A 17215-nucleotide genomic window follows, 5' to 3' on the forward strand; every position below is an offset into this window, starting at 1 on the left:
GATGCATCTTCCTGAATTTAAATACAACTTCAGATATATACTAGCTGTGTGGCCCTAGGCAAGTCATTGAACCTTGTTTATCTCACTTTGCTCATAGTAAAATAAACAAGAGAAGGAAATGGCAAACCATTCTAGTATCTTTACTAAAAAAAACCCTAAATGGGCTCATGAAGAATCTGCCATGACTAAAATTATCAAGCAACAGCAATTCTTTCTTATCATCATAAACTACTACTACTACTATGACTATGAATATAACTACTACTATGATGACTACTACAAACTCAAGCTTATATCCAGCTTTTAGATTTTCCAAAATTCATTTCATTCATTTTCTCACTGGACTTCACAGGAAACAATTATGGTAGATAAAGTAAGGATTATTATCCTCATTGTATAGATGTATTGATTGGGTCTAAGGAAAGGGCTAATAAATGAGAGAGCTAGAACATAGATCCAGGATCTTAAATTCTAATTCTTTTCCATTTACCACACAGATTCCCATTCATGTCCCAGCTACCTAGGTTTTCCTTAAAGAACTCTTCATCATATTGTGTCTGGTTTATACAGAGCTTTAGGGTCAGGACTGACAGATCAACTACATGAGGACAAATAGAAGCATTTCACATTTTTGCTTGATTCATACATTATATTCCATATTTTAAGGTCTCTTCCAGGTCTCTGACAACTATGTTGTAAGGCTTATACTAGTTTTTTTTTAATAGCTTTTTATTGACAGAACATATGCATGGGTAATTTTTCAACATTGTCCCCTGTTCCTGCATTCACCTCTGTTCCAATGCTTCCATTCCCTCCTTCCATCCCCTCCCCTAGATGGCAGGAAGTCCCACACATGCCAAACATGTTAAAGTATATCCCAAACACAATATATGTTCATAGATCCATAAAATTCTATTGCTGCACAAGAAAAATCGGATTCAGGAGAATAAAAATAACCTGGGAAGAAAAACAAAAATGCAAGTAGTCCACATTCATTTCTCAAAGTTCCTTCTCTGGGTGTAGCTGATTCTGATTCTGTCCATCATTGAACAATTGGAACTGAAAAGCATCTTCTTATTGTCGAAGATATCCACTACCATCAGAATACATCCTCATACAGTATTGTTGTTGAAGTGCATAATGATCTCCTGGTTCTGCTCATTTCACTCAGCTTCAATTCATGTAAGTCTCTCCAGGCCTTTCTGAAATCATCCTGCTGGTCACATCTTACAGAACAATAATATTCCATAATCTTCATATACCACAACTTATTCAGCCATATTCCAACTGATGGGCATCCATTCAATTTCCAGTTTCTAGCCACTACAAAAAGGGCTGCCACAAACATTTTGGCACATACAGGTCCCTTTCCTTCCTTTAATATCTCTTTGAGAAAGCTTATACTAGTTCTAATGAGCTATGTTCTAAGTTCCTTTTCAGCTCTGAAATTTTATATTTTATGTTCTAAGGGTCCTTTTTTTAGGTCATTCAATATTCCAAGGCACCGCCATTTCTAATATTCCATGTTCTCAGATTTCTTCTAGTTCTAATTTTTTATTTTATATTCTAGGGTTTGTGTTTTAGATTTCCTTCTAGCTCTGGCTTTCAATATTCTGTGACAACTTTCTACAAGTCCTTTTTGTTATTAAATGTTATGTTCTAAGGTTGCTTCTAGTTCAAATATTCTATTAAATTCTTTACAGAATCTAACATTCTAATATCCTTCACAGCTCTGATGTATTATTTTCTAAGGTATTCTCCAATTCTGGAAGGTCTAGCATTTAGTGAGTACCTTTTAGTACTTTCCCCATCTGACCAATTCTAAGGAATAATTGTCTGGGCACACTACTGGCTAACAAACTGCTCCTTCTGCCCCACTTGTTGGGCTTATTGGCAGAAAAACTCAGTTCAAATCCTGCTTCAGACTGTGTGACTCTAAATTAGTCATTTAATCTCTTTCAACTTCAGTTTCCTCATCTATAAAATGAATGGGTTGGATTCTGTTGCCTCTAAGAGTCTTCCACTTTAAATATATGATGTTAACCTAGGAATTGCTTACTCTGAGCCTTAATTTTTCTTTTGTTTCCTTCAGGTAAAGAGGCTCCTTCTAATGCACAAACTCCATCCAATGGACTCAGACAGTCAGCAATACCAACAAAAAGCAAGGGAAAATGTCTCCAGTCACAGTCTCTGACATCAGGTATCCGAATACCTGGAGTGGGAGGAAAATTGAAAGGGATCTCCTTTTTTTCATCTTCTACCCAGCCTATTGCAACATTCCTTCCATATTCAATCTTACCCCTTTTAACCCTCCCTCCTTGTATACACTGCCATCGGCATCTTCCTAATATACCCCTCAATTCAATACCCCTTTATACACATACACACACATACACACATGCACATGTACGCACATACACACACATACACATATGTGGCTTGGGGAGAAAACAGACAGAGACAGAGACAGAGAGGGGGAGGAGAAAAGGGGGAAGTAGAGAGAGAAGGAGTAAGGGAAAATAAGGGAAGAATAAAGGGACAGAATGAGGAAGGGAAGGCAAGGGAAGGAAATTCCCATACTTGTAATATCCAAAATTGCATTTCTTATTCTGAATATTAGTTCATTATCTCTCGGTCTTGAGATGGGTAGTATTCTTTTTCAGTCCTCTATAATCATAGCTGATCATTTGGTTGATCAGAATTCTTAAACCTTTCAAAATTTATTTTTTCCATTATTGATGGTATAGTAAAAATTGTTCTTCTGCTTTCTTTACTTCACATTAATTCATATAAGTGTTTCCATGTCTTGTTGAAACTATTTATCTTTTATTTCTTACAGCACAATAGTTGCCTATTGCATTTATATACCAGAATTTGTCCAATTTATGAACATCCCCTTAGCTTCTTGTTTGAGGGAATTCTTTTCTCATAAAAAGAGTTGCCATAAATATTTTTGTATATATAGAACTAGGTGTACCTGATTGAAATATATCTTTTAGCTTTGTCTCAAAATTCTCTGCTTTCATGTTTTGAAACTAATCTTGATCCAGCTAAAATAAATGAAACATCATTTGATCATACCTTATGGATTCAGACCTCAATGTCTTTACTCACAATGTTTCCTTTGCCTTTAGAATGCTCTCTTTTTCCATTCTGCTTTTCGTTCCCTGCCCCTGTCTATGTGTATCATGTGTTTCTTAGGCACTATGATCTGGAAAGTACCTTGGAGATAATCTAATCCAATTGTCTCATTTTATAAATGAAGAAACAGTACCAGAGAGAAAAAGATACTTACCCAAACTCATGTAGTTAATGAATATCAGAGCTAAAAATTAAACCGAGGGACAGAGGTCTTGTCATTATTTTATTAATTGATCATTTTAGCTGAGGAAGACTTATATATGTACATGTCTTATCTGCTCAATTAGACTCTAAATTCCTTTAGAGAAGCTGTTATATTTCTCTGAAATCCAACTTCAGTATTTGGCACATTGCTGGACAAATAATAGCTTCTCAAAAAAACTTTAATATCATAAAATATCTGATCTGGAAGAGATCTTAGACATTATATATGCCAAACCCGCTATTAATGGATGAGGTAATTGAGGCTTAGAGAAATGAAATGACTTGTATAAATCGCACAGCTAGTCAATGACAGACTCAAAGCTAGAACAAAGGTCCCCTGAGTCCCATACCTGTACTCTTGCAATTTCAACAAGAATATTTTTGTTAGGATAACAACATACCAAAAATTGTGGGGCTGGAGATCTTAACCTAGAATCTATTTCCTTGTTGAATGGCATCTTTTCTTCCTGATCAGAAGATCTGAATTTACTTCCCAACTTGCCATTTATTTTCTGAATGATCTTAGGAAAATCATTGCTTTCTCCCTTTGAGCCTCAGTTTCCTTTTTTTCCCCAAAATGAACATATTGAATGAGATAGGCTCTTCAAAATATTCTGGTTATGTCTCCATATTTGGGAAGCCAAGATAGTTATTCCCAATTCAACCCCCTTGATTTCCACATTCCACATTCCTATGATGTCTATTTCCTTTCAGAGATCCCCCTCTCTTTCTCTGTGTATAGCCTCTCTGGGCGGGGAATCAATGAACAACTGCAAGAGGCTGCAAGAAAAAGGTTGTGGGCCATGGAGAATGATAAAGAAGTCAACGCATTGTTTAAGGTGAGACTCCACCCCTGTGGGGAAGGAGATGGGGAAGTTCCAAACTACTCTTCATGGCCATGATGGTGTGATTTGACATGAATGTATCCAACATGAATTAAGCACCAGATAAAAGCACTGCATTGTGCAAGGGATTGGTGAAGATATAAAATTTCAATAAAGCACAGTCCTAACCTTCATGAACCTTGTATTTTAGTAAGGAAAAAGATGTAAAAAAAACTGTCATTAGTATGGTGAATGCTAATTATATCAGAAAATTACAAAACAGAATCCCATGAAAAATGATAGGGAAGGTCCATATTAATGGGGGATATGAGGGAAGGTATCCTGGAAGAGTTTTTGGTTGAATTTTAAAACAGAGGTAGTCCTTGCACTTGATAGAAAATTGGTAGACTACAGATATGGAATGAAGCACACGCTATCAAAGTGTTCTTTTGTTTTGCATAACTGTTGTTAATTACAAGAAGGGAAGAGACAGCAGTATATAAAAAACTTTAATGATGTTAAGTTTAAGAAAAATATAAGGGGAAAAGATGAGAGTAAAAGTCTCTAAATATGTAAAATTTTGTAAAATAAAAGATTGTTCAGTAAAGTGAAAACAATGATAGATAAAACACATAGTATAGGTGCAGCTATATAGTGCAGTGGATAGATGCTGACTGTGGAGTTAAGAGGATTTGAGTTAAAATTTAGTCTAAGACACTTAATATTTACTAGCTGTGTGACCCTGGGCAAGTAATTTAACCTGAATTTCCTTGCCAAAAAAAAGAAAGAAAAAAAGAGCATAACCACAGATGTCTTTGACTTGGAATTAAGGTAAACAGAATTAATAAGTGAATAAAAAGACACTGGTTTGCTCTGGAAAGTTGTAGAATGTTTCCTTACATATTTAAAAGGTATCATGAAACCACAGAAATTTTCTTCCTATCTTATAAAGAGGTAAGGAACCGTGAATACTTCATGTTGTCCTTATACCAGGCATAGTTGTTGTGCCATTTTAATGAAGTGTTTCTTTGTGACAAGGGAAGTTATGTTGGAAAATATCTATGGAATAAAAACTTTTCAAATGATTTTTAAAATGTATGGGCAGAATGTTTTCAGTAGAAAAAAATTGGGGAGAGAAAAGGTTCTGGCTATAGTGAACAGATTAATCAAGGCAAGGAGGTATGTGAATACAAAGTATTAAGAAAGACTCACCCGGTTTGATTAGAGCATAATGTGTATGAAAGAGAATGATTTGAGCTATGTGTGGTATTGCTCTGTGAATCTTGAGTGCCCAGATAAAGGAATCTGAACATTGTCATTGTTCAGTAATTTTTCAGTTGTGTCCAATTCTCCATGACCCAATTTGGGGTTTTCTTGGCAAAGAAACTGGATTGGTTTGCCATTTCCTTCTTCAGTTTGTTTTATATATGAGGAAATCGAGGCAAATAGGCTTAAGTGATTGCTCAGGGACACATAGCCAGATTTGATTTCATATTTTCCTGACTCCAAACCTCATGCTCTAGCCATTAAGCTAGCTGTCAAGTCAATTGAATTTAGTTCTTTAATGACAAAAACAGTATGATTTTGAAATCTAAGAAGAAATACAGTTATCAAGGTGAATTTAAAGAAGAAAATTTCAACATTTAATTATAGGAGGAGTCAGAAGATAATGTAGTTAAATTCTGAGCTCATGGATCAGAGTTTAGAAAGTAATTCTTTATCACAGAATCACAAGATCCTAGTTTTAGAATCAGAAGGTACCTCGGAGGACATTTAGTCCAAATCTCTCATTTTACAGATGTAGTAGCTTAATAGCTTTGTTAAAGTTGCACAGCTAACAAATGTCTAAGATAACATTTGAAACCAAGTCTAATGCTCTCTGTACTATATCATTTTAATTCTTAATCATAGAAATTTAGAGTAGAATAGAACTTCAGAAGTTTTCTAATTTAATTCATGCCAGCTCAAGATGGCCCTTTACAACAACAATAATATATACATGTTGCTTTAATCAGGTTTTCAAAGTTTTTTTCATATATTATTTCATTTGATCTTCACAACCTTAAAAGGTAAATACTATTAAAACCCCCATTTTACAAATAAAGAAGCTGAAACAGAGAGAAGTGAAGTGACTTATTCAGAGTCATACTGCTAATACATGTCTGAGACAGGATTTGAACTTAGTTCTTCTGACTCCAAGTCCAACATTCTATCTACTTCACTGTATAGCTACCTCATAACAACTCTGACAAGTAAATGTTAAAATGCTATTGGAAATATCTTGGTCTTAGGAAATCCCGCATGTCTCTAGATAATTAATCCTACTTTGAAAGGTTTTAATTTTTTGGAAGTTTTTCTTATATGGAGCAAAAATATCTACCTCTCTGCAATGTATATAAATTGCTCCTACTTCTGTATTTGGGGGTCACTTAGGATAAGTGGAATATCTCTTCCACACAACAGCTTACTTCAGCTGCTTGAAGACAGCTCTCGTTACCTCTAAGCAATCTTGTCCTTCCTGACTAAACATCATGGGATCATAGGTTTTTAATTTCATCTGATTCTATGCTATGATCTTGCAGTCAACTCCTCATGGTCCTAGTTGTCCTCCTCTAAGTCTTGTCCAGCTTATTTACTATGTCTTTCTTAAAAGGTGATGATTCTGTAGATGTGGTCTAATTAAGGAAGATGATTCTATAGATGTGGTCTAATTAGGGAAGAATTCATTGGAATTATTATTTCTGTCTCCTGCACACTATGCTTCTTTTAATGTTAGATTTGTTTGGCTTTTATGTTGCATCATTGATTCATATTTTTCTTTTAATCTACTAAAATCCCTAAGAGCTCTTCTTTAGCTACACTTTCCTCATTTTGTACTTGTAAAATTGATTTTTTGAGCCCAAAGTGTAAAACTTTACCTTTGTTTATATTACATTTAATCTTATTAGATTCAGTCTTCTCCAGTACAGTGGTGTCCAACTTAGATAGAAATGGGGGCCACTAAACTGTACATAAGAATCTCTACAGGCAGAATTTTATCTTATTTTTAAAATGTGAAACTAAGTATGTTTTATTGTATTTTATTTATTTTTTCTAAATATTTCCCAGTTATATTTCAACTTGATTCATATTTGGGCAGCAGGCAAGCCATGGGTGATGGGTTTGATACCTCTGCCCTGGCCTATTGAGGTCTGCTTGGATTCTAATCTTGTCATTTAATATGTAAATTGTCCCTTCTAATTTTGTGTCACACACCTATAATATCGTCAGAGCCACATATTGACATCTTGTCCATAAGGAGGATAAGTACTTTGTCAAAATCTATGTAACTATTATCTATTATATTGGCTTGATGTATCTACTTATCTAGTAAATCTTTTTTCTTTCTTTCTTTCTTTCTTCTTCTTCTTCTTCTTCTTCTTCTTCTTCTTCTTCTTCTTCTTCTTCTTCTTCTTCTTCTTCTTCTTCTTCTTCTTCTTCTTCTTCTTCTTCTTCTTCTTCTTCTTCTTCTTCTTCTTCTTCTTCTTCTTCTTCTTCTTCTTCTCTTGCTGCTGCTGCTGCTGCTGCTGCTGCTGCTTTTGTAATGGGATAGGGCATGATTTGTCCTTAATGAAACTACCTGATTTTTTCTAGATTTGTATCATTTATTTTCTAGATGTTCAGGGACCAGCTCTTTAACAACACTTTCTTTCTTTGTTTTTCCTTTTTATATTTTCAAAATACATGCACAGATAGTTTTCAGTATTTACCCTTGCAAAATCTTGTGTTCCAAATTTTACTTCTTCCCTTCTCCCATCTCCTCCCCTAGACAGCAAGCAATATGTTAAACATGTACAATTCTTCTGTACATATTTCCACATTTATTATGTTGCACAAGAAAAATCAAATCAAAAAGGGACAAAATGAAAAAAAAAAACAAGCAAACAACAACAAAAAAAGATGAAAAAATTATGTTGTGGTCCATATTCAGTTTCCATAGTTCTCTTTCTGGATGTAGATGATTCTCTTCATCACATTTCTTGGAATTGGCTTGAATCACCTCATTGTTGAAAAGAGCCACATATATCAGAATTGATCATCATATAATCTTGTTGCTGTAATAACACTTTTTAGAATTTTGCCAAGGAAAAAAAGTCAGTTTCTTTTTAGAATATAGTCTATAGATCCCACTTCTACAATTTAAAAAAAAATCAAGTCATTTACTTTTCCCTAGAATTTTGTCCATTTTCTATGATCTTTCAAAAATCATTGACAGTGTCCCGGGAGTCACATTCTATAATTCTTCTAGGACCCTAGAATATAATTCATAGGAGCTGATGATGGAGATTAGTTAAAATTATTTTTTTAGGTGACAGAATTCCAGAGTTCAAAGCAACCTCAACACCCATAGAGTCCAACCTTATAAAGAATCCCTGCTATACAATCACTCTCAGGTAATTATCTGGCCTCCACTGAGAATCTCTAATGATCAGGAACTGATTGCCTCTTAAAGCAACTTATTCCACCCTTGAATAACTTTACTTGTTAGGAAGTTTTCCCTTAAATTAAGCCTCAACTTAATTCGCTGCAGCTATTAAACTAATTGAAAAAAATAAAACAACCCTTTTTGTTATTCTTTATGTTTTTTGATATTGATGAGAAAGAGATATCTCTCATCATTTTCCTATAATTATTTATGTACATGATATATCTCTTTATAACATAATTGTTGTTATTGATGCTATTCACAGGACATTACAAATATCACCTTGTATAATGAAAAAACCAATAAAACCTAACAGTGGATCTGAGGTCAGGGAACTTGTGTTAGATTACTAAAATTAGTGCATAAGTTAACACTGTGACCCTGGTCAAATCACTTGACTTCTTTGAAACTCAAATTTCTCCCCTTTAAAATGGAAATTCTAATGCTTATACTATCTCATAAAATCATTGTGAAGATTGTGTTTTGAAACATAATTGTCATATAGATGGGAGTTGCTATTCTTATTATAAGGAATTTTGATCCTATCATGCAATCTGAAGCTAATGCCAAAGTTTTCTGAAGAACAAATTTATCTACATTGCTTTGTACAAAATCTCTATTCATGGCCCTTAATTTTTTTCCTTTATAAAACAAGTGGGTTCAATGACCTTCTGATATGATATTCATATTATGATATGATATCATCCCATTATTTTGTTTGGTTTGTTTGGTTTTTTGTTTTTTAGGAACTCTCAGCGCGGCTTGTCTCTATACAAGTTGATAAAGACCAGTTCATTATTACTTTCAAGACTATTGAGGAAATATGGAAGTTCTCAACATATCTGAATCTAGGTAAGGCAAAAGTTGAATAGAAAATAACTTAAATTTTTAGAAAACTTTTTAGTTTATGGAGTACTGTCCCTACAACATCCCTATGGTGTATATAGTGCATGGATTATGATGTAGTTTTCTTGTGTACATGATATATACCTCCATATTCTATATTCTATTTTACAGGCAAGGAAACTAAGACTTAGGTAGGTTAGAGTACAAAAGAGAAAAGTATTCACAAGGGATGGAAAGTGTTATTTAAGGTCCTAAAATGGAAGATAAATGGATTTGGGGAAGAGACAGAACATTATAGGCTTGGAGATTTTGTGGTCAAAGGTGCAGAGATGCTTGCTTCCAAAGTGGGAAAAAATGTAGAATATGTAAAGACAATGGCAGATAGTCTAGTTTATGTACTGGAATTTGAGTCAGGAGATTCAAGTTCAAATAGTATATTTACTGACGGTCACCTTGAGCAGGCTAACTTACTTTTTTATTCTTAATTCTTTTCTCTGTAAATTCCACTATTCCCCAGAAGTGGAAATATGGAGCACTAAAAATGGTGTTGGGTTTGCACAGGAGAAATTTGTGTTTAAATACTGTCTAAGTACATTGGCTTTAGGATGAGAAGATCTGGATTTATTTAAGTATATTCCTTATTCCTCTGTGGTATTTAGGAAATCACTGTATCTCTCTGGGTCTTTTTCTTAGAGGAAATATAGAACAGTTCTGGAGTCATAGAATGTGGGTAACCTCTGACTTACTATCTGTATGATCTTGAACAAATGATTTAACTTCTTCTAGATTTTCTTTCTTTATCTATAAAATGAGACAGGTTGGACTTGGAGTAAACATCCCTGCTTATCAAACAATCCACAACATTCCCAAGTGTGGGTTGGAATTTAACAAAATAAAAAACGATAATAAAACATAAATAATATTGCCTTCTAAAACTAACTCAATTTGTGGCCTACAGGGATTCTTATGTATGGATTAGTGGCTCTTGTTTTTATTTACATTTGATGCTCATATGACTTGGTTATCTATCTATCTCTAAGATCTTTGAACAGCAGCTGTAAGCCTCATGAAACACCAGCTTTATGAAAGCAGGAAAATCAATAGCAGCATATATAGTGGGAATAATGCACAACTTGGAGCCAGCCGAAATCTGAATTCAAATTCCCTCTCTGATACTTAACAATTGTGATATTGGACAAAACCAATTAACTTCTTTGACAATTCTCTATCAAATGGAGAAAATGATATTGCTCTGCCTCCTTTATAAAGTTGTTTCGAGGAAAGAACTTTGAAAAGCTTAAAGAGTCTATAAATAGCAATTGCTAACATTTATACTTCACTTTGAGATTTATACTGTTTTACACTGATTATACAATTTTAATTTTACAACTTTGTGGATGTAGGTGCTATTATTATTCCCATTTTACAAATGAAACTGAAGCTGATGAAAGTTAAATTACTTGCCCAGGATCACATCATTAATAGACAATCGAGGCTCCTGACCATCTCAAAATAAATGTAGGTTATTAATTATCAAATCATTTAATCTCACAGTCCCTCAGTTTCTAAATCTGTAAAATGAAGATGATGAAACCTGCCTTTCAATGTTGTATCAATGAACAAATTAGCAAGTCTTTCTAAAGCTTCTTTTTGTAAGAGATGGGAAGGGCTTCCTTCCTTCCTTTATTTATTTATTTATTAAAGCTTTGTATTTGCAAAACATATGCATAGGTAATTTTTTGACCCTTGCAAAACCTTTTGTTCCAAATTTTCCCCTCCTTGCCCCCACCCCTTCCCCTAGCTGACAGGTAGTCCAATACATGTTAAAATATGTTAAATCCAAGATATGTATGCATATTTATACAGTTATCTTGCTGTGCAAGAAAAGTCAAATCAAGAAGAAAGAAAAAGAAAAACCGAGAAAGAAAACAAAATGCAAACAAGTAACAACAGAGAGTGAGAATGCAATATAGTGGTCCACACTCAGTTCCCACAATCTTCTCTCTGAGTGTAGATGGCTCTCTTCATCATTGAACAAGTATAACTGGTTTGAGTCATCTCATTGTTGAAGAGAGCCATGTCCATCAGAATTGATTGTCAGATATTCTTGTTGCCGTGTATAATGATCTTCTGGTCCTGCTCATTTCACTCAACATCAGTTCATGTAAGTCCAGGCCTCTTTGAAATCATTCTGCTAGTTGTTTTTTACAAAACAATAATATCCCATAACATTCACATACCATAACTTATTCAACCATTCTCCAATTGATGGGCATCCACTCAGCTTCCTGTTTCTTGCCACTATTAAAAGGGCTGCCACAAACATTTTTGCACATGTGGGTTCCTTTCCCTCCTTTAAAATCTCTTTGGGATATAAGTCCAGTAGAAACACTGCAGGATCAACGGGTTTGCACAGTTTGATAGCCCTTTGGCCAAATTCCTCTCCAGAATGGTTGAATCTGTTCATAGTTCCACCAACAATGTATCAGTGTCCCAGTTTTCCCACATTCCCTTCAACATTCATCATTATATTTTCCTGTCATCTTGGCCAATCTGACAGCTGTGCAGTGGTATCTCAGAATTGTCTTAATTTGCATTTCTCTGATCAATAGTGATTTAGAGAAGCTTTTCATGTGACTACAAATAATTTCAATTTTTTCATCTGAAAATTGTCTGTTCATATCCGTTAACCATTTATCAATTAGAGAATGGCTTGAATTCTTATAAATTTGAGTCAATTCTTTATATATTTTAGAAGTGAGGCCTTTATCAGAACCTTTGAGTGTAAAAATGTTTTCCCAGCTTATTGCTTTCCTTCTAATCTTGTCTGCATTAGTTTTGTTCATACAAAAACTTTTTAACTCAATATAATCAAAATTATCTATTTTATGATCAATAATGATCTCTAGTTCTTCTTTGGTCACCAATTCCTTCCTCCACAGATATGAGAGGTAAACTATCCTATGTTCTTCTAATGTTGTTTATAATATTATTCTTTATGTCTAGATCATGAATCTATTTCTATCCTATCTTGGAATAAGGTGTTAGTGTGGATCTATGCCTAATTTCTGCCATACTAATTTCCAGTTTTTCCAGCAGTTTTTGTTAAATAGTGAATTCTTATCCCCAAAGTTGGGGTCTTTGGTTTTTGTCAAATACTAGATTGCTATATTCATTGACTATTTTGTTCTGTGAACCTAATCTATTCCAGTGACCAATTAGTCTATTTCTTAGCCAATACCAAATGGTTTTGATGATGGCTGCTTTATATATAAGTTTTAGATCTGGTTCAGCAAGGCCACCTTCATTTGCTTTTCTCTTCATTAATTCCTTTGAAATTTTTGACCTTTTGTTCTTCCAGATGAATTTCGTTGTTATTTTTTCTAATTCAGTAAGATAGTTTCTTGGAAGTCTGATTGGTATAGCACCATATAAATAGATTAGTTTAGGGAGTATTATCATCTTTATTATATTCGCTCAACCTATCCAAGAGCACTTGATAATTTTCCAATTGTTTAGATCTGACTTTATTTGTGTGAAAAGTGTTTTGTAGTTTTGTTCATATAGTTCCTGACCTGGCACATAGATTCCCAAATATTTTATCTTTTCTATAGTTATTTCAAATGGAATGTCTCTTTGTACCTCTTGCTGTTGTATTTGGTTAGTGATGTATAAGAATGCTAATGATTTATGTGGATTTATTTTGTATCCTGCAACTTTGCTAAAGTTATGGATTACTTCTAATAGTTTTTAAATTGATTCTCTAGATCTAAAGCTCTTTCTAAACCATAAAGTATTGTTTAACTGTCAGCCTTAGATATTAAAATAAAACATCAGAGAAGATGAAGTAAAGGAGAAGCATTTGCAATGAAGGACACTAATAATGTACTCCCACTGTAAACATACCATGACTTGCTGTTCTGTTTAGAATTCTCTTTTAGACTTCCTTCTCTCACTCACCGTTGTCCAATATTTCAAACTCTAAGTGAGGCAGATAGAATTTGGGACAGATAGAAACCCCATTAAGAAGAAACCTCAAAGGGGATTGGCTAAGGACCAGACTGGATTGACACCTCATTCTGTGGGTTGACTCTCCACAGGCCATGTGTCTTTCTGTCTGGAGCAGCTTCTCTTTGACCACAATTATTGGCTTAAATGCAAATTGGTGGAGGACACTAAGATCCATGTCACAGTCAATGAAGAACATCTGGAGGCCATCTACCAAGCTCTCCTGTTTCAGGAAGGTAAGTCATTAGTAATGAAGCTGACTGACAGGCTTTTGTCCCTTTAAATAGACAGTAGGGCACTGTGGAAAGAATTTGCATTTGGAATTGGAGTAAGAGGTTAACTAAATGAATGATCTTGGAGGGAACTTGCTTGTCATCTCTGGACCTCAGTTTCCCTATGTGTAAAATGAAGGGCTTGGATTAAATAATTTCTGAGGTCTTTTCTAGTCTAAAGGTTATGTTTTTAGAAGAGCAGTTTTATAAATGTTTTGCCTGGCATATATTTGCCTAATAAATGTTTATTAAGCAACTGAGTTTGATTGTGAGCATCTGGTAATTATTCCTTAACTTTGGACTCTGTCCTCAGCTCTATTCCATGTAATACTTATATTAATGATCAATGTGCTGGCATAAATGCATATAAATCAAATTTGTAGATAGCACATACTTAAGAGAAATAGTTAATATTTGGTATATCTATGTTAGGATCCCCCCAAAAAATCTTTATAGTATGGAACCATGAGCCAAACCTAACAAAATTAAATGTTAAAGGGAGATATGTAAAAATTTCCATTTAATTTTGAAATATCAACTATATCAAGTTTTCTATTCTGTAAAGTGAGGAAATTATACTACATTTTTTCCTGTATTCGTGATCCTATTATCCAAGTGTAAAATGGGGAAAATGTAAAATATCAACTGTAATATATACAAGATAGAAAAAAATTTAGCCACAAACCAGCTTATTTGAAAAATGTTTGAAAGCTTGGTAGTTAGGAATTTCAACACTATGAGATAGCAGTTGAAAAAGTAATCCAAAATTAAGTTGCAATATTATAACAAAGGAAGTGATAAGTTCCTCCTTCCCCCAACATACATCTTTGTTCTAATCAGAAGACATCTAGAGTGTTCTGTTCAGTTATTATTTAGTCTAAGTAATTTTAGTTATCATGTTTCCAAAATGATATTAAAAAACAAAGATGTGATTTGGAGAGAAACAATATGAATGATGAAATAACTTATCATATCATAAAGAAAATCATTTGGAGGAGTTGAGCAAGTTTAGCCTGGAGAAGACTTTGGGGATATATGTTCTCTCATTTCTTCAGGTATTTGCAAGTCTGTCATGAGTAAGAAGATTAAACTTATTTTCTGGGTCTTTAGGAAGTAAGATCAAGAGCAGTGGGGGAAATTTAATACAAGGAAGAACATGTTGGCTCAGTGTAAGGGAGAACATATAAACAAGGGGACTCTAGGGAGCTAGTACATACTCCATCATGACCACTGTATGTGTATCATACTACCATGACTATAGTATTTTCATACTATGGCTGGATGGTCACTTCTGAGAGCTACAGAAAGGATACCTGTATCAGAGAAAGGGTTGCACTAGATGAAATCTCAAGTCCCTTGCAGATGGACAATTCTTTGCTTCTTCCCCCATTCTCTTTAATGCAAATGCCTTTCTTCTGTTGATTGTCTCCAACTTATGTATATGTATATATGTATAATTATATATATACATACATGTAGACATAATTATATATGTATATAATGTGCTTATACATAATTTTTTGCATATTGTCTCCACCAGCAGATTGTTAACTTCTTAATGAAAAGGACTGTTTTTGCCTTTCTTTGCATCCCCAGAGTTTAGTATAAAGCCTTAGCAGATGTAGCAAGTGCTTAATAAATTTTTGTTAACTTGTTTTACCTCATTGTCTGTAGGCCATTTTTCCAGAACTCTCCAAACTGTCGTTCATTCAGGAGAAAAGGAAGGTGGGGAGTACCTGAGGCTCTGCAAAAATGAATTGATCTATGTCAAGAACAACAAAGAAGGAACAGAATGTGAAGGCACATCCTTACAGACTGGTCTTCGGGGCCTGGTGCCTGTCACAGCTATAGAGCCCCTGTCCCTCCCCTTCCACCAGTAAGTAATCAGATATTAGGCTGAATGGAGCCTTCTAGCCTGTTTACAAGCGTAGTCCCAAACTGAAATTAGCATCCAGGAAGCACAATCTTAAGAGCAAATGGACATTGAGAGAGATTTTTTCTAGGTTGATTGAACAAAAGAGAATTGTTTTTAATAATTAAATATTCATGTATATATTTAACTTATATTAGATTGCTTGCTATCTTGGGGAGGGAGAAACATTGAAACACAAAGTTTTGTAAAAATCAGTGTTGGAAACTATCTTTACATGTATTTGGGAAAATAAAATACTATTGGGGAAAAAAGAAAAATCCCATATTCAAGCTATGTATTCTGGTCCCTAATAGAATATTTTGAACCTTCCTCTATCAGGAGTTCTACTTATCTGGGGAAAGTTGTTGCTGATATTAATAGCATTCCCTATATTAGATAGTCTTCCAAAGTCATCCTACATAGCAAAGACAGAAATAATGATCATTCACATTTCGATGGTACTCTTATGATTTATAGGATTCAGAGTTGGAAGGTCATCTTGGACAACTTATTATTATACCGATTAGGAAACTAAAATCCAGAAAAGATGTGACTTGTTCATATATTACATAGCTTTTAAGAAGACAGAGCCAGAATTGAAACTCAGCTTTTCTGATTCCAAACTCATTATGTATTTTCAGGCTGCCTCTGTACAACCCCAGTACTTTTTCCTCATGATAATTGTGTATATTATTAGTATTGTTGTTGTTGCTAATATGACTTGTAAAAAAAAATGAGGCTAATAAGATTAAAAAACTAAATTGAAGGCTGGAAAGGGACCCCAGATGTCATCTAGTTCAACTGCCTCCTTTTACAGATGAGGAAACTGAGGCCCAGAGAGGATAAATGACCTGTTCATGGCCACATAGGCACCACCAGGATTTGAGCCTTAAGTCCTTTGACTCCAAGTCTAGTGAATTGTGTGACTCTGGACTTGATGCCATGTCTACTGATTTCAGGTGCAATAATCTTTTTTTTATACTTCTGAGTCTCTTCAAGCTTTTATTTATTTATTGTAAGGCAATTGAGTTTTAAATGATTTATCCAGGATCTCAGCTAGGAAGTGTTAAGTGTCTGAGGCCAGATTTGAACTCAGATCCTCCTGACTCTGGGGTTGGTGCTCTATCCACTGCATCATCTACCTGCCCTTTCTTCAAACTTTTAAATAAGAGATTATGCTTTGTGAATCATGCTAGACTCATTCACTGGTATCCTTCTGCCAATTAGTGATAGATTTAGAAGTTTCCAATTCAACAACTCAATCCAGTGCAATCCAACAAACATTTATTAAATACCTGTTGTATTTGGGGCCCTTTGTTGAGCAGATTTGTGAGAAGGGCAATACAAATAGATAATGTTCTTTGCCCCCATAGAGTTTATAAAAGAGAAGCAAATGTACCTGAATAATTGTAATTCATAAAATACCTCAAGCATAGCAAGGATCATAGAATAGCTAGAAGCAACCACATTAGAGACCATTAGTCCAGTGGTATCCAAATGTTTTGAGCATGAAAGATTATCAGTAATTTCCCTCCCAAATGAA

At 34.3% G+C, this 17215-nt stretch overlaps 1 protein-coding gene across 1 annotated transcript in view; it reads left to right on the forward strand.

Moving 5' to 3' along the window:
* The window catches only part of SH3TC2 (SH3 domain and tetratricopeptide repeats 2), a 75980-nt gene that overhangs the window by 4595 nt on the left and 54170 nt on the right, over positions 1-17215 (forward strand). Inside the window, 5 exon segments of the mRNA XM_051978949.1 lie at positions 2093-2200; positions 4060-4184; positions 9381-9486; positions 13581-13724; positions 15435-15636. Coding sequence (XP_051834909.1) covers positions 2093-2200; positions 4060-4184; positions 9381-9486; positions 13581-13724; positions 15435-15636 — 685 coding nt within the window.

The sequence above is a fragment of the Antechinus flavipes genome, chromosome 2 (genome assembly GCF_016432865.1).
Source record: "Antechinus flavipes isolate AdamAnt ecotype Samford, QLD, Australia chromosome 2, AdamAnt_v2, whole genome shotgun sequence".
In the NCBI taxonomy this organism is placed as follows: Eukaryota; Metazoa; Chordata; class Mammalia; order Dasyuromorphia; family Dasyuridae; genus Antechinus; species Antechinus flavipes.